General features: G+C 46.1%; 1 protein-coding gene across 1 annotated transcript in view; it reads right to left on the reverse strand.

Annotated features, from left to right (window-relative positions):
* Positions 1 to 18,461, reverse strand: part of LOC146183933 (LIM homeobox transcription factor 1-beta-like) — a 141,441-nt gene extending 122,980 nt beyond the window's left edge. Inside the window, exons 1-2 of the mRNA XM_084608772.1 lie at positions 18,321 to 18,461; positions 5,964 to 6,279 (exon numbers count right to left, since the gene is read on the reverse strand). Coding sequence (XP_084464898.1) covers positions 5,964 to 6,279; positions 18,321 to 18,420 — 416 coding nt within the window. The 5' untranslated portion in view covers positions 18,421 to 18,461. The remainder of the gene's footprint in view (positions 1 to 5,963; positions 6,280 to 18,320) is intronic.
* Positions 18,462 to 22,009: the final 3,548 nt, after the last annotated feature.

Genomic DNA, 22,009 nt, shown 5'->3' on the forward strand with positions numbered 1-22,009 from the left:
GCCGATACGATTACGGCTCGCGCGCGCGCCGCGAAGAGGAGGGGGCCGTTACGATCCAAATGGCCGCCTGAGATATATTCATGGCGCCGCGGGGAGTCAGGCTGAACAGGCCATTAGGAAGGCACGGTGCAGAACCGCCGGCCTCATCCAGGCTTCGACATATGGCCGCTGCTCCGGAAAACGACGGAGATCGGACTGCGCCGCCGGGATAGGGCTCGTTGGAAACAATTTTATCTGGCTCTCTAAAAGAAGGCTGACAGCACGCTGTAATAGTCCGATCACATTTTACAAGAACACTCCACCTAACTTAACCTTTTGTCATGTACCGCACCACATAACTGCCAGACGACTTGAAGGAGAGGGGCAGAAATCTACAGTATTAAAGTGGGATGCATGACAGCTTTACAGCGCGTGTTAACTTCTGCACCTCCGAAGAAGTTTAAGAAAAACGCCTTAGAATCAGGTTGGTTGCTGTGGCGGTACTTTGCACGACCAGTTCAGTTCAGTCGCTCAGTCATGTCAGGCTCCTCGTGACCCTATGAACCGTGTATCACGCCAAGCTTTCTAGTCTCCCACCATCTTTCGAATAAATATAGGATAGATTCGTATGCAATGCCTCGAGAATGCCATCTAACCATCGCATTCGCTGCCTACTCCTTCTCCTGTGTTCTTCAATCTTTCCCAGCATCAAAGTTTCCTCCAGCGACTCCTCTCTTCCTCTCTTGGCATCAGATATGACTACAGTAGCTGAGCTTTAACTTTAAAATTTGACCTTTCGTTGAGCAGTCAGGATTTATGGTCGCCAATATCGACAGATTTGATCTTCTGGCAGTCCAAGGAAAGCTCAAGAGTATTCGCCAGCACTACAATTCAAAAGCCGTCAATTCTTCGGCGTTCATGTTCCTTCGCAGTTGAACTCCGTTTTACCTTTCACTATTATATCCACTCACCCCTTCCCCGCAGTACAGGGTAGCAAACCGGTTTCTTCATCTGGCTAACCTCCCTGCTTTTCCTCCTCCTCCTCGTCCTCTGACATTACATCACAACTTTACATCGCTTTACACGGCCAGAGGCTGCCAAAATAGAGTGAAAGCACGAGTGCGATCATTGAATCTGGTCAACCAGCTATGACATTGGCTAGCGGTTCCGGCATCTCTTCAGAAATTGGCTAAGATGGAGAGGTGGAGTTCTCTATATATCTGCCATGGGCCGGGACAGCCTTATCTTATTAGGAATATTGTAAAGGTGAAAACTGTTTGGCGTCACTGGCGACGTCTGTGTGAAGCTTCTACCTGTCACCTGCAGCATATGTCTGCTGCCGTGTAGGGGGATTCCTTGCCCCCCTGCAAAGCATTGCGACCGTCGCAATGCTTGATGCAACCGTCGCATGATGCAACGGTTGACAGGTACCAGGTCGGGGGAGATATATCCCCCTCTACGCTTGTTAATAACAGGGTGACGCCAGACTAAAAATGATTAAGCAAAGGTGAATAAAAGAAGCGATTACTAATCGAAATAGAATAAGAAAAGAATTAGAATTGCAATATATTAGTAAATGGAAGAGAAATGTTATCGTGTTTCCCCCGCATCAGGAAACTGATCGCCATAATTTTTACCGTTCTTTCTTTTAAGGCACTTACATTGTGTACCTGCCTGGTGGGCATACAGGCGGGAGAAATCTGAGATGGAACAAGCTTTTCGCACAAAATAGTGGAATTTCCGGATATTCGCCCATTAAATTTCAGAAATATTTTTAAGTAATATGCCACAAGGAAAACCTAGTTAGAAAAGAGACAAAAACTTCGCTTGACGCTTATATTATATTAACAAAGCGACAAATAAATAGATGCGCAGCCTTTTTTCACTTTCATACTGCTCATCATTGTAAGTATTCACTTCACCTCTTCTAAACAATACCATCAGCAGATTCTGAGCAGCAGAAAACCGTGCGAGGTGCTGCGATATTCAACCGCATGAATGCCGCTTTAGTAACCTTGAAAAACGGCGAAGGGTTTGGAAGATTGCTGCCTAAAAACCTTAGGTGAGCTTAAGATACAAGGAGTGAACTATATTGAATCTCACATATTTCACTAGCGTGGAATGGGCGTGAGTTCGGCGTTCGGCGTGTGGCGGTTTTTCACTAATTTAATGACCTGTGGTTAGACATGTATTGACGCTAAAGGATGCGTTGATACGTTCTCTGCAAAGCGACAGGGACAGATTATTGAGTCCAGATTGGATATCAGCTATGCCAGCTTCTCAGCGATATTTTGTCACCAACTGTTGCAGCAAGATGATAGAATGATTATTACGTCTATAGTTTAGTATTTGGAGGAGAACAAAGTATTTTACGCTATGCAGAATAGATTCTGTAAAGGCTTAAGTCTGCAGTAACTCAGATAATTGAGGTAACGTCACACATGATTTTGCGGTAATTCTGCTCACATCAGGCTGATACAATTTATATTGATTTGTCGAAAGATTCTCAGACGGTGAACTGAGATACTAGATTTAATAAGCTCAACTTCAAGAACAATACCTTGGACATTAGCATATTTATTACATTGCAGATATCTGTTCTGTTTAAAAATGAGCACCAGAATATTCTATGCAGTGCTACATAGTTCATTCTAGGGCATATATATTTCATTGTCTATAATAATGATGCGGCAGCTGCATTGCATCAGGTATACAGCGGTTCGTCTGTTTGCGAATATTGTGTCAGGTACTCTTTTCTGCAAAATGTTGAAGAACAGATAAACCTAGACACGTCTATAAACCGCACCGATGACTGACTGGTGTTTCGAACGGGGGATAGCAAAACAAAAAATAATATAATAAAAACTACATTTGTCTGCGTCCGCCTAAAAAAGAACGGCGTTGAAAAGCGTGTGCCACTAATCTTAACACAAGAAAACACAGTAAAATACTGGGGATTAACTTTATCGACGAATTAAACCTGGATGTACGCCAGTACGCGTGGCCGTCACTTGTGCAAATGGGCACAAAACTTGCCGCCGCATCTGCTGAGGTAAAAGTATCAGCGTACAAGGTCATTCCATCAATTCTTGAATTTAGCGGCGTAATGCGTACCTTGGTATTCTTGTCTCAAAAATACCAATTTACTAACAAATATAGCAAATTTAGAACACAATACGGAGAAATATACGCGCTGTCATAAAAAATGGTTCATATCCTTTTTTTCTAAGGCCAATTACTGCCATGAAATGACTGCTAACTCCTTGCCGCGGCTACTAAATTCCTATCTAGAAGGCATCCATACCTTAGCACCACTGCATGGAGCTCGTCTGCTTTGTGAATCTATTTTTAAATTATACTATTGCAGTGTAATTATGTTCTTTTTCTTATGGAAGGTTTCTCTGCCCCTATCCCTCTGCAATTATGTAAAGGAGACTAATGACTACTTAAGCTGTGGACAAGCGCTTTTACCTTGGCCCCTCCATTTGTTTGTAAAGAACCCCAATAAATGAAATGAATTAGTGTGGAGTCCCTACTAATCATATCTAACTGAACAGGCCAAAAAAATTTGAATTGAGGTCATCGACACATATACACTCATCAGTTGCTCCACGATGCAGCTGCTCTGCGTCGTTAAACGCGCAAACCAACCAAATGATATAGTCGATGCATCAATGCAGTTCTTTTTCTTCTTTACTGGAACCGTACATCTGTAACAGAAATAAACAGCTGGAATCCCCCTGCCAGCGCTCCAGCTGGTTAAATCATACCTTCCGAATTAGGCAGACTGATTCAAAGTGTGATGCACTTAATATAGCTCTGAAATCCGGGGTTTGACGGAAACTCGCCTGGTCTTGTATATTAATGGCGGAAAGCATTGAGCGCCGATCAATCGTTAAAGACTCCGCTACGGGGGCCTTGTTCACAATGAAGAAGGCCCCCGTAGCGGCGTCTAAACGTTATTGTTGTTTTAACGATTGGTCGGCGCTCAATGCTTTCCGCCATTAATATAGCTCTATTACTTGGATTGCGAGTTCGGATTTCTACCTAAGTGTCGGTGTCCATCGAAAAGTGAAAGAGAGACTGCGGCTTCTTTTTCCCCAAAATCAACTTGGACAAAACATTTTACAAAACATCGTGGAATGAAATGGCCGTGTGGCCTTGACCTAGTTAAGTGTAGGCGCCCATCGAAAAGTGAGATATGTACAGCGCCTTACTTTACCCAACAGCCATCTTAAACAAAAATAGAAAAAAAATTCGCAGAATCAAACCGTTCAAGGCGCTATTGCGACTCATTTTGTTCTTTTCGCCCCTGAACAATGCAAATCGCGCCTACTTGTCAATTTGAATATCATGCCCGCAAGTCTATTCACGCGTAAAACTGAACTCATATTTGAGAGATGCGGTGTTTTACGCGATAGCTTGAGGGCCCCGTGTCGCGGAAAAGCCGGCGTCGTCCCGGCGTCATCACCTAGGCGCCGTTTTTCTTGAACAAATAATCCGAGGAGCCTTCAAAGACAGTCGGGACAAATCAAGAAAAGCTCCAAATGAAATCAGAGTTCGTGAAGAGGTTACCATCACAAAGGCAAGCAAGGAATATTGAAAAATAAATTGGGAATAACTAAAGCAAGAATTGGGAGGTCGAACCCATGTTCTTGTTTGCCAGACGGACCCACTACTCGGTAGACAAAGGCTTTTTTCATGCATGATATTTATTCTACGCAGTTATCCACAGAAACGGCCTTATTAATACAAGATTTACAGTGTTCATTAGTTCAGATGAGTTGGAAGGGAACTTAGGGATTCCGTTAGGGTCTTTGACTTAGTGGCGTGTCTTGAAGAGATATACTGAAGCTAATTGTCATCAGGAACATACTAATTAGGAGTTAGTAATCCCGTACAAAGGGGCGTTGGGATCGAGGCTGAATGCCGCTGTGACGGAAAAGAAAAGAATACACAAACCAAAGTAAGTTGTTGCATAAATCAATCGCCAGACGAGCAGGAAAGCGGACGATGAGGTCCATTAACGTTATCGCGTTCCACTTTTAAGGCGGAGCTTAATCGTTTACCAAGTTTTTGCTGCTTTTGCTGCTTTTCTTTTGCATTGTGCAATGGTTACGGTTGATGTTGAATGCTTGTGCTTGAACCTCAGTTTTATTTTCAAACCACTTCTGTATGGTTAAGCGTATAAACGCAACCAAGCTTCAAAAAAAGACGGAATGACCTGCCTCTTCCCCCCCCCCCCCTTCCAAATTTAAAAACAAACTCAGTGCTATTGAGTGTCACGTTACTCCTCCCGACTCGGACAGCATACGTCAGCATACAAGCCTCCTCACGAGCATGCGCCTTGCGCACGATAGTTGGCAGGGGACAGTGCCAGGCAACCGATTGATCGGCAGCATGACTCAGCAATTTTCAAACTAACATGACGTAAGGTGTGGAGTTTGTGAATATATTCCGCGGCCTTCATCTACGGTACCGCTCTCTGTTTTACTCCCGCCTTCTTCCCTTCCCATGCGGCACGGCTCAGGTGTCCAGCGAGAAGTCTCACAGATGCTGTTCTTTCGTTTTCTATACAAGAGATTGCAATTTGCGCAGAATTTGCATGGCGCCTGTCTATTGTGCGATGTCGGTGCACGCAAAAGGCTCTGGGTGGTCGAAATTTCCGGAGCCTTGCACTACATCGTCTTTCATAACCTGAATTTCTTTAACACAATAAAATCTACAAATTAAACTAACTAAACAGAGATTCTTTAGGTTTGTTTCCTTCTGGGGAAAGAAAAACGCACTCTGCCTCCCTCCTCGGTGGACTCCTACACGAAGCATACATACAAACTTTAGGCAATTTCGTTAGGCTCTGAACCTCTGAATTATTGTTTTCGCACTAAAAAGGCTCGAAAAGGACAGCAGAGAGCGAGACATCGACTGCTGCTGTGCGAACGTAGCTTTATACTAGCGATCACCCGCTCCCCGAAGGCACTCACTTGTCGTAGTCGGCCTTGCAGAAGAGCTTCCGGTCCCGCGAGTAGCAGGACTGCTCGAGGGGCGCGTGGCACACCGAGCACTGGAGGCAGGCCTCGTGCCACGAGTGCTCCATGACCCGCAGGATGTAGCGGTCCACGATGGGCAGGCCGCAGCCGGCGCACAGCGAGGCGGCCGCAGCCGACGGGTGGCTGGCACCCACGGCGGCCGCTGGCGGGGCGTCGTCGCCGGCCACGGGGCAGCCAGGAGCCACTCCCGACGCCGCCGCCGAGGAGGGGCTCTTGGAGCCGCTTCCCTTGCGCATGCGGCTGTCCGGACCTGCAGTTAGGTCAAATGATGGCTCAGCACATGGGGTTCCGCGCGCAGGGAGTTCCGCTGAAGGCCGCAAGATTATGGTAGCAGGTTCTGTCCGAGAGGTTACTTTGGGGATACATCTCGCAAGTTGTGTCACTTAAGCGAATGCACAAACTAAGCAGCGAAGTGCCCGAAAGTGTAGCTCATTGACTGAGCTCTGCAACATTATACAAGGTTGCCATATGTGCAGTTTCTGCTGCGACAGGCGCGTTTCGAAAGAGCTGAAGTGCGAAAGCGTTCATGTAAAGAAAATGTTGTGCCTTTTGAAGATAACCGTAGCAGGCCAGGATTAATACCGAGCCCCATTCCTCAGATCACAGGCTTAACTATAGCAATTTTAAAAGGCTAGAAATCCCTCATTGCCATCCACCAATGCACTGCTGTTACCATCCGGCTTGGGTGGACGATAATGAGCAGTTGCACGCTTGCTACAAGTCTACTCCACTCTGGATAATTCTCCTATAGCGGACCTATAAAATTTATTACTATATTATAGCAAAATTAAGTGACTTGTATCAAGTTAACTTTCTAACAATTTACTTCTCTGGCCGATTGAGGCATCGCGCTCTGTATTTCATACTCGGTATGATGCTTGTCATGCGTATGCGTCCTATTCATGCCACCGCTGGATGTTTTCAGCTGACTGTTTGAGTTACAGATGATTCCTGAACAGAAATAAATGCGAAATAAATGCAACTTTTCACTTCCTTTTAAGCCCACGTAAATTCTGTACCCATCAGGATATTGGCTGCGCTGTTCGGGCGAAAGGTGTGCGTATTGATGTTTCGCAAGTATTTCATCATCCTACTTTGAAGGCGGTATTGATGTAATGTAGCTTGTGGGAGGCAATATCGAGATGAGGTTTGCCAAATAAATCTCGACACAAGATCTTAGTGGCGGTTGAACCGACATCTCTGGAAATAAATGAGGTGTTGATAAGATAGTCGCTAATTAAAGAGGATGCCGACTGAACCTTGAACTTCCGATACATGAGCACTCGCGAGTTGCGCAGTAAATTCGCTGGTACCGGATTAATTTAGATATTATAGGCTACCATATCGAGTATCATTCCCTATCGCCTAATTAAAAAGCACGTGTGTATGTTCGGCATGCGTGTGAGCCTCTCCTTTTTGTGCAGTAGTAGCCGCTGAACATATATAAATCGTTAAGCCAGAATAGTTAAAACAATATGAAATCGCTCGAGCCAGCCCAGTTTGAAACCTTATCGATACATCAACCTTTACTAAAAGCATGGCTTTTGTTTTCAATGCCCATAGCTATGTGTTTGTGCCATCATGGTGCGGCAGGCTGATTAGTTAATATATCGCCTGAATAATTTTTAACGATGTCTCAGGGCGCTGAATATTGCAAGCAAGGCACTTCAGTGGCATGGAGGGCAGAGACGTGGGAATCAGTGTACGGAGGCTTGCACACTCTTCACGTCTGCTTTAAAAAACAGGTGGCGGATGCCGATGATATACCTGTAGAAGCTTCAACGCCCCAAAAGGAGAGGTTCTGAGGGACGCAGTAGTGCAAGGCTTGAGAGATTTTGACCACCTGCGGCTCTTTAACGTGTTTTGGCATCACATAGCACACGCGAGCCAAGCTTTTATACTCCATCGAAAAGCGGCCGCCGCGGCCTGGATCAAATCCGCCTCTTTGGTTTCAGCCGTCTAGCGCATCGACCAATGAGTCATCGTGGCGGGGCTGAAATTAGCGGCACATGTTATATGACTTTAATGGCATTTCGTCTGATAAACGCAGCATGTATCTAATGCGCCGTATCTGTTCGAGTTTTGGACAGAGGAGGAAGAAGCGCGCGTAAATTGCCGTTCTGAAGGCAGCCTCGAGGCATATTTGCCGTCATATGGCACATTGATAGCCCGCCGTTGAAAACAAAGAGCAATGTTCCTGTTCTGTGGAGACTATCAGTAGATGATAAAATTAAGAATATGGGTATCCACACTTTTATCAGTGCCGGTATTATGGTTAAAAGTGCAAGCGATAGATTTTTTGTTTTGAACTGCAAGAGACCGCGACCCCCGAAGCTGCTAAGCTATATATAGCGCGCCCTTTTCTGAGTACGGTGAGCGTTGGTTCTGTCGCCTGCCTATATTGTAAATAGGAGAAGAGGCACGAGTGTTTAATGTTCAGTTATTAAAAAAAATGCCTTTTCAAGAGTAGAAGAACTTGGTGAGTTATGATGCTGCACCGCATTCCTCGCAATGCTGCGAGATTAATTTCGGCAGATTTTATCGGTGCGCAACTACTGCGGTGCCTCTTCAGCGACTTGTTCGAGGGATATCTGAGTAGAAGTGAACAGAAGCGTAGCTATCAGCCCTTGTGTCCTACGCGACCAACACAACAACGACAGACACGCCCCACACAGCTCCTCCAAACACCTGGAATGCTTGCGCCTCTCTGTGCGCCATGGTCTGCTGGTCCCACGCTGCTACACGCAGACGGGCAGAGCGACCTCGCCGCCCCGCCCGCACACAAATTCCGGTCACTCTCGATGGGCCACTCGAACAGGGCCCTTCTCCGCACTCGGCCTCTGTTCGGCGTCTACTTCAAACGAACGAGGGAGAGATCGAGCGAGCAGGCACAATCGAACAACGCTGAGTCTAGAGAGGACCCACTTGAAGCAACCGGACGGGCCTCTCGCGACTTGGAAAGGTAAAATTTTCGCTTTCTCTCCCTCTCTGTACAAGCATTGGAGTTCTGAGGGGGTTCCCACGGGGAAACGAGCACCCCAGCGAGGCGGGTTGCGTTAGGCACTAAAGACGCCGACCTCTAGCACGTGTAGTACTAACGTCCACCCCTAGCTTCGCTTTCTGTTTCATTCTGTTCTATCCCGACCTTGTTTGCCTTGGATTCTGCGGTCGTCGCACTTACTCCCGGCCGGTCATCATTAAACCACTCGTCAATTCTGGCGCTGGTCCCTGAGCCTGATTGTTCACTTTGCTTCACTCGCGGGTGATGGCGCTTCCTGCTCTCCAGTAGAAGACCGCGAAAGATGGCTATATGAGCCAGCTCGCACGATTACCTTCTTCCGCCTGTGCTGGTGGGAACTGCAGGGGATCAACATAAAGCAGGACTGCATCCGAAAAAGTACTTTACAGCATTGAAGCCTGCTGGAGGTGATCGGTTCTATTGCCATACGCGTAGAAAATGTTGAGTTCCTAGCTCTTTGAAATATTCATTTAGCTCTTGGCATTGTAAACAAGAGCGGTTCTCTGAAAATATAAAGCGCAAACTTCTAGCCTGCAGTACCAGAATATGAACGTTTGGTGCTCACATGCAAGGTCGAAGCGAAAAAAAAAAGCTTGTTATGTGGGGAAACCACGCGTGTGGGAGAAATGCGGTGGAAGTCAGGTAAGTGGCTAAAATTGCGGCTGGTCTCTCTTGACCGAGAGATCAAAGACGTGCTCGCACAAGTACCACACGTGGGCACTCGACACGAGTTGTCTAGACGCGCTGCACACGATGACGCTTGTGAATGTCTTTCGAGCCCGGAAACCTGGCAGTTGTTGTGAAGATTGATTGAAGATTGAGATTTCGGCTAGGTGTGCCCCAACGCCTGTATGCTAGATTTTTTTTTTAGCAGATTTAATTTATTTTCATTTCATTCATTTCTATAGATGCTTCAGAACTCAGGAGACTGTGGCTGATAGCATATTCCTGGATCCTTATAGTCAGAACTTCTTGAAATCGCGTACGTTCTGTCAGGAACTCATTTAAACAGATGCGTTTGTAAAACGCTGCAGTTTGAAACTGGGCACGTAATTTTAGGTGCGTAAGTGTTGAGGAGAACGTTTCTGTTTCTTAACAAAACACGGGATGTTATGCACAGACGGTACTGAATGAAGACGAAGAGTAAAGATTTCGAAAAAGGAGTTAATGAAGGATGTGTTAGTATATTGCGATTCGCTGGCTACATTGCTTTGCTAAGCAGAGCAGGTGACAAACTAGAAAGCACGACCAATGACACAGACCGGCAAAGCAGAACTGCGGACCTAAACATTAATATTCAGAGAATGAAAATCATGCTGAACGGTCTTGGAAGGGAGCAGCAGCTTATAGCGCGTAGCGGGCCACTGGAAGTGATAAAAGAATACGTCTACTCAGCTAATGTAAGAAGTGACCGTAGATCCGGACCACAGGAAGAAATTAGCTAGAAGAATAAGAATGGGGGTGGAGCGCATTTGGCAAACACTCTCAGATCATGAGTGGTATTTTATCGCTATCCTCCACTAGAAAATTATAAGCGCATGCATGGTACTGGCACCCAGGTAAGGGGGGTAGTAAGATGAGGGCTGTACTTGAATTGAGTTTAAACTGAGGATAGCGCAGATAGCTATGAAACAGAAAATGATATAGGTGCAACGTTACAGGGCAGCTTGAAAACAGATTGGATCACGGAGCAAACTCAACGTTATGACGTATTTAGTAGAAATTAAGAAGACGAAATACGTATGGATAGAGCTGCTCTTAAGCGTAGCGGTTGGATTTCAAGGAAAAGGTAGGTTAACAGGGGGTGGCGAAAGGTCAGGTGGGTGGATGTGATTTGAAAATCTGTGGGGATTATGGGGATGCAGCTGGCACAGGACAATATTTAGTTGAAGGGATATGGGAGAGGTTTTATTCGTCAGTGAGCAGTTAGGATCATGAGCAGAGGTCGAAGAAAGAAACCACAAATGGTTGAACCAGACATAACGCCGACTGGTACCTGCGCACCCGGAGAGAAGGATAAAGTTAGCCATGGGAAATTTGAAGACAGAAAAGGGAGTTGAATCAGTCGCATCAGTCAGACGCCATCCTGGTCCGTTGCAGAAAAAAAAGAGAGAAAAACAAGATCCAAAGTTCTTCAGAAGCGACCACACAAATATGGGGCGCTTCCGTGGCCTTACAGCAGGGAGACAAAATGTCGCATCGGGAGGTCAGCGCCAAATTATGGCGGTCACTGTTGCCTATTGTGGAAGCTACAACAGATAGCAAGGGATGCCCTCCGCATCGCAAAACTATAACCGAGGAAACCAATAAACGGAAACTTTAAAAATTCGGCTTTCAGCTTACGCCACCATCTTTAAGGCAACAGTCACCGAGAACGGCGTTTATGTCAATTTAATTTGAAATGCGCCGAAACCGACGAAGGGGGAATATATAGCTGCGGACAATTTCTTGCTACAAGCCTCTTTAGAATTTGTGACCAGAATTTTAAACACAGACGTTACATTTAAATATCGTTCAACATAGTTCTAACGGTGCACATTTAGCAAGTGTGTGAGTATTATTAAAAATTACCCGGCGTACTGAGTTCGAGGAAAATTGAGTGAGAGATGATGGGAAGCCTGAGTCTTCTAGCCAAAGTTTCGACAAGTGGAGTTACCGCTTCGAAAACAAGCCCACTTGTGGAAATGTTGGTGCGGACTGACGCTCCCTCTCAACTTTTGTTTGGTTTCCTTTCACTTTGTGTACCCATATTCTGAACCCCGTCCTACCCTGGATACGTGGGGCACTGGACTAGCGTGCGGTGGATGAGAAAGCATTTTGTTGTGAGTGTTGCCCATAGTTGTAAAGTGTGGATCAGTATCGATAGCAATGGTGGTCAGTGCTACGTAGTATTGGTTTAGTTAGTGCTAACTGGTTACTAGAATCAGGGGTGCTTAGTGTTATTACTAATTACAATGGACATTACTTAGTCCATATGATTAGTGCTGTTGGTATCTCACTACCACTAACAATCAATGTCATACATATAGGTATACTCGCAAAAACCATCACCATTTTCTCGCTTAACTATAAATAGTTGACGTCATTTTTTGCGACCACGTTTTGTGACCCGATTTTGGGCGACGCATACCTTCCGTTACGATGTGACATCTAATCCTTTCGTGTTCAAATTCGTTCTCCTTGACACTGCCATACAGACGCTAACACAGACTTCGGCATTAGGCACAGAGGCAAGGCATCGCTAGAAAGTTAGAATGAATTTCTTTGAGCCTTCGCTAAGACGGCATTACACGACGGTATTTAAATCACTGAACATACTACAAAATGGAGCCTGACCAAAGCAATAATTGACCCGTCAGATAGTTCAGTAAAGTCCGGTTCAATAGGCCGGTCTAAATTTAAACACCTTTTTTTTTCTTTGCAGACAAGCGTTGCTTCATAAAATATGCAAGAACCTAATGCCATATAATGATTTGTACGAAAATAGAAAGATTGTGCTACGATTTTGGCATGGTAGTGCCAAATAACATTCACATCTAAATAATTTTCACCTGAAAATTCTAGTACTTATTATTAGCCTCGCATATGCGAACAAGTCGTTTCTTGAGGGCTTTTTTTTTTCTTTGCTTTTCGCCCATTACATGCTTTATTTCGCTTTGGTACATAGAGAGATTGATATTCTTGATTTCATGTTTGTATGATCCGTTGAGAGGCTTCAGCGATGCTTCTCTTACAGTCACCACGCAGACGTCCTATGGACGTATTGATGCTTTTTTTTTTTTTCTCCTCTCAGCCACGCTCTTCACTACGCACCACTTACGTTTTGCTCGCAACCTGTTGAGTTCGACATCTTGACGCAGTGCACTTCTGCACTGCAATTTTAGCAAAAAAATAAAAACCCGAAGGTGTTCACGGCAGCAATCCAACAGGACGTACGAGGCTGCTCTAGCGCGTCCACTTTCATTTCTAGCGTAGACGGTCCCCAGTGCAGGCATTATGTAATATTAATGCTCAAACGGAACGCTTATACCCTTCTCTGATCACATATTCATATCCAACCGCTTACTTTTTTTTTTTTGTTCTCTTCGTTGGCCAGTAAATATGTCAATTTTTTTTTATCACGCTACTACTACGCTAACGATGCATAAATTGAGCGGAACGCAGCTGGAAGATATCAAAAATTAGGGCTTTCTAAGGGCGCTTTCATTTTTCGATGAAGCTCGCTCAGGCGGGCGTGCCGTAGCCTACGCCAATGCGGAGCGGAAGCTTGGGAGAGGGGTCTTTCTCACTTGGCGGGTTGATTAAAAAGTCACTCCGAGTGTGGACCAATATATTTATACCACTATCTGTACTTACGCTAACACACTCGCGGACTTACGCACGCACGTGGCGCCATAAGAACCGCACGAGGTTGGGCTCTCTGCTCGCGCAGTGCCGCCCCTAAAGCGGAAACAATGGACAGGGTCCGCACCGTATTGATTGCCCGCACCCGTTCTCGCTCCTCTCTCTATCACCCCCTCCCCCCTTCTGACTTTCACGCGTTCGCCTTTGTGGCGCTCCTCCCTCCAGTTTCCTCCTCGCGGAGACCATTGCGTCGCTGTGAAATCAATGAGAGCACGTTTTGGAGTTTCGGGCAACGAAACCTTCCTCTGTAACCTAGACCTTGAGGCAAGATTGTTACGGATGTATATTGGTTTCACAAGACTAGCTACTCAAATCGAACGTGCGTCGTTTTATCTATTATGAAATTTTAGAGTATTGGCTTACTTTGAACATTTTAAAGATGATGATAGCTAGAAGCCTGACGTTGCACCCCCCCCCCCCCCCCCCCCCTGTATGCCGCTACATATACTCTGTTGACAGATCCTTTCCCATTATTATAGGTGTGCTAAATAATGTAAAGTTAAAAAATGCATTCTCTTAGATGTTCCGCGCGAGTGGTGATAAGAAACTGAACCTTGCATACCCTACACACAAGCGACCCCCCTCCTCCCCTCCCCCAAACTAGAGCACAAATTGTTCCTCAACATCACCAAATTAAATTTCTTATCATGTGCCAGGCGTCGAGGCTTTGTGTTCAAGGAAGGGGACATGCGATACTGCTCGCTTTAAACCAATAATGTTCAAAATGCTCCCCGAACAAAAGAGTCAATGATTTCAATCGTGGTTTGAACAGAAATGCAAAGCGATAGCATCTCATTTCAAAACATGCCACTTCGTTGCTTTAAAAGAGTTTGCGGCCAGTTTGAACGGACGCTGTTAACGATATCTTCAAATGACAAGAGAAGAAGCAGGCTAGCTGCATAAGGCAGCATAGCCATGCATGCAATGAACTTCAGATAACGGGTTCTAATTAGTCCTTCGTAAACGGCCGCCGTCGCTAAAAGTAGATCTTTCAGCGCCGGGAAAAGAGAATTCATATTTCCGGTTCAAGATTGCCGACCAGAAGCCCTAATCAGGCCACAATGCCTGAGCATGGTTCCCTCAGTCTAGCTGAATGAAAAACCCATTGCGACCGGTATGCAGTCGCAATTCACTGATACGACTGCGAAGTTTGGGTTACGATGGCGACCCCGCTGGAAGAAGCTGCAGATATAATTACTCAACCGAACACGAACTGCGGCGTAATCGACGCTGTGAATGATTAAGGCCAAAGAGCTCTCTCTCCAGATCGAGTGTGTCAGATATAGGTACTCGAAAACTGCGAACGCGAAACTTTCTCCATGCATAACTGTGCTCTTCTCGAGCTCATATATTCAAGTGGAGTAAAATGAATAGTGCTAAGTACTGTCGGGAACAGAACGCAGCTCCCAGGACGCAGCTCCAACTGATTGAAGCAGGGAAAACTGCAGTGGGGCGCTATATGTTGGCGGTTCATCTGGTTCCAAATCAAGGAGGAGCGATTGCGCGTCCTAACTTTTTGCGTGCAAGCCTGTACTGGCTGGCGTCTTCACACGAGTTGTCCTTCAGGAATCTACCGCAAGACATGTGTGCGTCTGCAGTACGGGCGCCGCGGCGCAACATGTATAGGCTGCATAATCTGCAGAAAGCGTCTGCTACGCATACTATCTGCACGAGAGGTCGCGAGACTCCCTTCAGCAAGCGCGCATTAGATGGCAAACATTTGTTTTTAACAGTGTTCCCCTTTTTGTAGTCTGTAACAGCCAAATAATATATATATTTTTTTCATAATGGGAAGGTGGTACGCCTCCCAAGGGGAGGTGTCCATTATAGTGCATCATTTAAGCCAGGAAATGTGCACGGGGAACGTCAGCGGCTGCGATTGCCGCCTTTCAAAACCAAGGCAGACATTGATGATCTTAAAGATCATAAATCCTATTCTCCACGAAGAAAGACAACTATTGGCCACACAGCAGCATCTCGCACAAGCCTGCTGGGTGAAGAGCAACTAGCATACATGTGCCCGCCAGTATAGACGTTAGCACGAAAATTATTCATGTGCATGCGCTTCTCTTAATCTCGCACCAGACTACCCATCTCAAGATGGCGTAGCGATGCAGTTTCGCCGGCTCCGGACGGCGAAGCTGCGTCCTGAGCACTTATGTCCCCGATAATATATATCAGGTTGACGTCAAGGCGGTGCCGGTAGTTGTAAGCATAAACGTGTGCATGTGAAGAAGCGGTGCAGGCCGATAGTCAGCGTGTCGGTCCTTAAGGTAGCCTGCACCGGCACTCCCGGCTTTAACGATTAGCACGCGTTCATTGAGTATTACAAAGCGAGGCCTCTCCACCATGGCCACGTGAAGATATGCTGTTAGTTGATCTCCTTAGTTCGACCACTTTTTATTATTTGACACCTCCTAAGTTCGTGTTTCAAGAGACGACTGAATTAGCCAAAGCAGAAAGCTGACCCCGTAGGTTATCGCGCAGCACACGTGTGGTGCGAAGTTAAGCCGAATTAAGCCCATAATTCCCGGATGCGTTTTAACTGTGCGGCAATTACTGTGCTATATTATAAGATCCCGTTAATAACTTATTAGTCAGAATGGTGTAAGTTTTCGATGGGTGAAAAAAAGCTTTTAAAGTCTTTCCTGCGGTCGCAGCGAGCAAAAACTGCTACAGAAAACCAAATGGGCTGCGTTTTTCAAAATAATTGTGAGGCAACGGCGAAATATTGCAAGGTACGCTTTATGAGCACAATAACAGAAAGGGTCTAAGCTTTCGAGGCGTCGCAAAACTCTCCATTGGAAATTTACTGGTACTCCAAGGTAACGGGTATATTCCTGTACACAGCCAATGGGTCGCGATTTAGAAAGTAGCGAATATTACAGCCAATTTGGCTTAGTTGGACAAATTAGAAGTATGTGCGCATCATCTTTTATTTTCCTTAAGGCACCCGAAGAAGACAATGCGATAGCGGTGGGCTTGGACCCATAGCGCACAGGTGGAAGTTGACGAAGACGACGACATGCGATGGAGAAGGAGGAAGATGAAGAGGAGGAAAGGCAGGGAGGTACATGCAATGGACAGCGCTAGAGAGCGGCAGGGGTGAACGGCTGCGGCGGTTGCGTATATACAGTGCTATCGCGCAGGGGCCAGAAAAGAGTACCTGTTCGCGTCGACACGAGATCGAAATTCAGTCCCGCCATAGTTATGGCAATATATGTTTTATATATTTGAAGGTCAGAGACCTCCCCTTCCGCCGCGGCTGTCCTCCCCTTCCCGAGTGGTGCAGTTCGAGGTTACCACAGGCGCACACGCCTTCTTAGGGGCTCACTGCTGCTTCTAATGCTACAGCAGTCAAAATTGCAAGCCTGTAGGAGGGAAGATCTGGGAATGTATTGATTCTGGGGAAGTTATACAATATGTGACAAAGTTGAAGAACTCTTGCCAAAAATTCTCAAAATAGTTGAATATGTATACGCAAAGCAAATGAGGATTCGACCTAAGCTACCGCTTCATATAACGTGCGCATTGCTGTCGCCCCGCTGCTGCGACATATGCCGTGCGAGGACAGTGAAGGTAAACTCCAAAATGCCGTCCGTTGTACGGCAAGTGATCAATAATGCGAGAGCACAATCCCAGATTCAGGAGCATAGTGAGGGGCTAAAAACAATATGGCTTCCAGATCTTCTTGAACAGTGCTCTGCAAACTGTGTGCTGTAAACTGAGGCTATACTTCAACAATTGTGCAAGATGCAACGTCTTTCTCAAACTTAAGTTCCGAAAAATATGATAGCGTGAAGAAGCCGATTAAATTACATAATGAGCCAAATCGGGTTCTTGCGCTAAAGTTCTGCCACTTCCCCCGATAGAGGAAAGTATACGAGGGCGTGGATGGACAGTCGGTTGCGCAAAGTCACAGGAGCTATATATGAGCGTTGTAGAAGCGAAATGAAACGAATAAGCATGCTAGTTTTCAGAATCCAAGTTTGAAGAGTTTTCTAATCATCCGCTATTAACTCCAGGATGCCACAGGCTCTCTCCTCAGCACCTAGAATAGGGCTAGCTAATCTGCGAGCTATAGTGAAAACGAGAATACAAAATTCAAAAGTCGGGGCACTGCGCTGACGTAGGGAGGCGTACGTTCCGAACACCTATACGGTATAGCTGTTTGAGAAACCACCTGATGTGCGAGAGGTGCTGCGTTCGATTCCTAGTGCTGCCCACCGGTTTTACAAAATACGTACAATAGATACCCCGAAGCTTCGCTTTCTCCAGCATGAAAATAGGAAAAATTGCTTCGTTACTAAACGCCTTCGTCGCGCGCGGGCAGGGATGGTGGTTGTGAATTTGCTGAATCGTTACGTCGTGACAGGAGACCACCTTGTAGGCTCCCGCAATAGTTGATACCGCGCTTTCAGGGCAACATAGGCGATAGAAAGTGTCGTTAGTGCCTCTGTTTTTTTTTTTTTTTTTTTTTTTTTTTTTTTCTCACCTCATGAGCCAATGGGCGTCCGCGCTTCAGGCGGAACGCAGTTCACATGAAAAGTGGATTAGGCGCTTGAAATGTTTTGTTTACGGATATTATATAAAAAAAGTATTAATTTATTTAGAGCGTAAGGTGTTGGGCTAGAAATTTGCGTAAGTATACGCAAAAATCTTTTTTTTTTTTCCTGCGTATACAATCTAACTCTTTGGCAGCGCAGGTCGAACCTCCGAAAGTGATGCCACCCACTACGACTTGAATGTGGCGACCAATTAGTCAAGCAGTGCTCTGTCGTTACGAGAACCACATCGCTCGAGCATGCGCCATGCTAACTGCAAGTAAGCCCTCATCCATTTTCCCATCCATAAATCTGAGGGCTCACCGGTGTTGGATGCCCGGAAGGAGGGCACCGAGGCGCCCCTGGCGGACGCCGTGCTCTTGGAGTTCTCGGAATCCATGGGCCAGCGCTGCAGGTTCGGCATCCGAACGGCTTTTCTCTTGCGCGAACCCAGCTCGACGACGCTTGGTGGCGCACTGCAAGATCACGCGAAAGAAGGGAACGAGTTAGAGCTGGATGGATGGTGCGACTGGCTTTCGCGTCGTTAGTCAACTGCGGCCAAAGATGAGCGCACAGTAGCGGTACATATTGTGATATACGGGGTCTCTTTGTGAAAACGTCAGTAGGCGGTCGCTCTCTTCAAAGCGTCAATGTGTCGGACGCTGACGATAAGGGACTGCACATGCCAAGCACCGCCTCCTGGTCTCTGCGTGCATGCGCCACTTTGTGCGGCCACGTCGGACAGAATGGCGCTTTGAAGAGAGCGACCACCTTTTCCCGCATTCTCACCTAGAGTGGATTACTCCTGCACGTTACTTTGGGCGTATTTCGATCTACGAAAAGAAAATAACCATGCATACTTGCTCAAGTTAGCAATGCGATGGCAGAAGGCTTTCAGTCTGCGCTAGTGTAAAACATCAAATGAGTTTATTCGAACATGATCACGCATGGCCATGCACACAACATGCCCCCGAGTGAGGAAAAAAGGAAAATGCGAACAGCATATACTTCCTGAAGAAGCCCTACTCTAGGTCACAAATAGAACGCAGAGGAGTGTACAAAATAATTTCAACAAAAAGTCCTTGAGTTTAGTTTTGGATATAGCTGAAAATTAATGACAATTTAATAGAAGTATAAACATGTAAGGAAACACCTAATCTACTTGCATGTTTTAGTTCCGTACAGAAATATTGAAAATCAGTAAATACAGCTCACATTTATATTTACGAACCGAGAGTCGTTAAAGCTGCACTATGGAGACAAATGTTTAAAATTTATCTCACTACATCGGGTTCATCACCTTTTTGCTTAAAAAGTGGCTTATTTTTTCATGCTTTCTTAATCAGTTCTGCTTATTGAAGTTTGATTAGCGTTGTTTTAATAGAAAAGCTTGACATAGGTTCTGCTGGCCCAATAGAGCCTCCTGTGGGTATTTTCGCTAATTTTAGGTCTCGACGAAAACATCCCCAGGGAAGATTTTACGTTTCCCCATCCCTACTTCAGTCGAGAGGCGTTCTGAAATCACATTTGTACTAATTTTTTTTTTCGGTGAATAAATTTAAGAAAATTTGGGAGACGCCTTAGCCCCGCTTTCAAGGGTATGAGGCGACAGCTTTATTGGCTCCCACCTGCGGACTTACGTTCACGCGCATGCATTTCGCTATTCGCTTAATCACTGATCGCTTAATCTGTGCCTTTGATGTATCTCATACCTAATCGTAAGCTACCCTTATTATGTTCAAGACCACCCGACTGGTATAACCGTGCCTACGTGGCGGGAGGGATAGAGAGTCTGATTCGCGATCCAGGGGCTCTGGGCTCGGTTCCAATTTTTCCCTGCCATAACGAAGGAGCGCAGCTCGTGCCAACTCTACTATGTCGCGTGGTATTGTGACGTCACACAAGTCACCGTCCAATGAGTGCCCAACTATGTCACCTGCCAACTACCACTTTCCAGGCGTGTGTCCGGAAATTTTCGCTCACAACGTCGGATTAGGACTGGCATATAACGCCGTCGCGTTAATATGAGATGCGTCATCCGGCCCCCTGCAAAAGGTGCCTACAAAGTCTCTTCTGACCGCCCCGAAAGAGTCTGAAGGTCTGAGCCCATTCGATAAAGCATCAGGTCCTACCTTGCAAGGCTTGCGTTCTGATCTTCAGAGCACATTTTTTCCACGGCATTTCGCGCGAGTATGAAGGCGCATAATGAGAATGGCATGTTCGCCGTCCTCCGACACTAGCAATGAATTCCCATAGGTGTTCGCAAAAGTGGCCGCTTGGGCACAGAACGGAACCGACCAACAAGCAGTTTATCAGCCATTATCAAAGGGCGGCCGGTCCGTTACATTTTCACACGCGTATGTATGCGCGCGTATGCCTGTGGTTCTCTTTCCGCTCATCAGAGTGAAGCATTCGGTCGACGCGAAAAGCCTCATCAATACGTTATTATCGGGGAGAGAATCTTCGTTATCGTTTGCTGTTTTTGAACGCACTTTTGTATCGTATGTATGACCTCATAGAAAGTTAACCCGCTATGTTATCTTCGTGATTTCCTGAAATTCCATACCTGACATTGACCTGCCTCCAGTGTGTTTTGTAAAAGGATAACTACGCTGGTGGATGCGGGTAGCGCTCTCTCCATAAAATGCGCCACTGATATTTCCCACGTGACTGTAGAACGGTCGTTTTGGTACGCCGGGGGTCCGTTCCACCCCTGCTAAATATTCAAGTAGTAGATATCGATGAAAAAAAAAAAAAAAGTCCTGAATTACTACATACATATGCAATGTAGAATGCGTGATTGTCGGAGGCTATCCTACACCACGCTTGCGCAAAGACTTCCCAAAGACTGGTCTAAAGACACTAAGGTAAGGTGCGTCAAGAACATGCGCCGGTACAACAAACGACAGCTCCAGGGTTCCTCTGCAGTCAGCAGCTGCAGCCTCTCGCAGTGAGCAAATTTTCCAGAGCGAGGTGACTACAGAACACGACCGCGTTGCCCTCTGTACTTTTGTCTCGAAAAACAATGCTGCGCTCAATATGGCGAGAGAGCCCAGCGAATGGCGAGTAGTGTAACGTCCTTCTAAAAAGGCACCAGTTGGCTCGTGACAAATTTTGTCCTCCTTACCATTGGTCTGTGTACACTGCAGCATGCACTAACCTGTGTTCGCCACCAATATTTTGCGTCTTTAGTGCATATATCCTCAAACCACATGCAACATCCACTGGTGTGAGAAGAAGAAAGCGCAACTTCGGCATACATGGAATGCTTCCGATAATTACATCGAGTTTTTGATTGCTCAGGGACAGTATATCTTCCCAGCGACCAGGCCCAAGCCTCTTCTCGAGAGAGAGAGAGAGAGAGAGAGAGTGAGGGAGGGAGATGAACTGCGGCGCTACACTGAAAGAGGTATGTGCTCCAGGTTTGCGCACGGGCCCAGGCAGCTGGAACCATTATCATCTACACGAGACGATTGGTCACATGTTTGTTGCGATAGTTTAGGATACGCACACGGGCACATAGAAACATGGCTTCCAACAAGCATGAGTGTTTCTCGCGTCGTTTTATGAATGAGCTTGGGTATTGATGGATAGTTATAGTGCCTGTTTTTATGTTGAGCATAATCTGTTCGCCGGTAAATGTTGTATGATAAAGAGAGGAGAATATACATAGGCCCTGCTTGATATTTCGGTTGTGGACCTCGATGCCATTCGAAAAACGTGCAGGAAAGTTTCTGCTGACGCAACAAAACTTCTGTGGCGAGTTTTTACCATGAACCTGTTGTAAAACAGCAATAGTTTTTGTGGTAACATAAATTGTTTGGTTTGGTTTGTGGGGTTTAAGGTCCCAAAGCAACTCAGGCTATGAGAGACGCCGTAGTGGAGGACTCCGGAAATTTCGACCACCTGCGGTTCTTTAACGTGCACTGACATCGCATAGCACACGGGCGCCTTGCTTTTCGCCTCCATCGAAAAGCGGCCGCCGAGGCCTATCCCGCGTTCTTGGGTACAGT

Source organism: Amblyomma maculatum, chromosome 7 (genome assembly GCF_055883805.1).
Source record: "Amblyomma maculatum isolate TAMU_Amacu chromosome 7, ASM5588380v1, whole genome shotgun sequence".
In the NCBI taxonomy this organism is placed as follows: Eukaryota; Metazoa; Arthropoda; class Arachnida; order Ixodida; family Ixodidae; genus Amblyomma; species Amblyomma maculatum.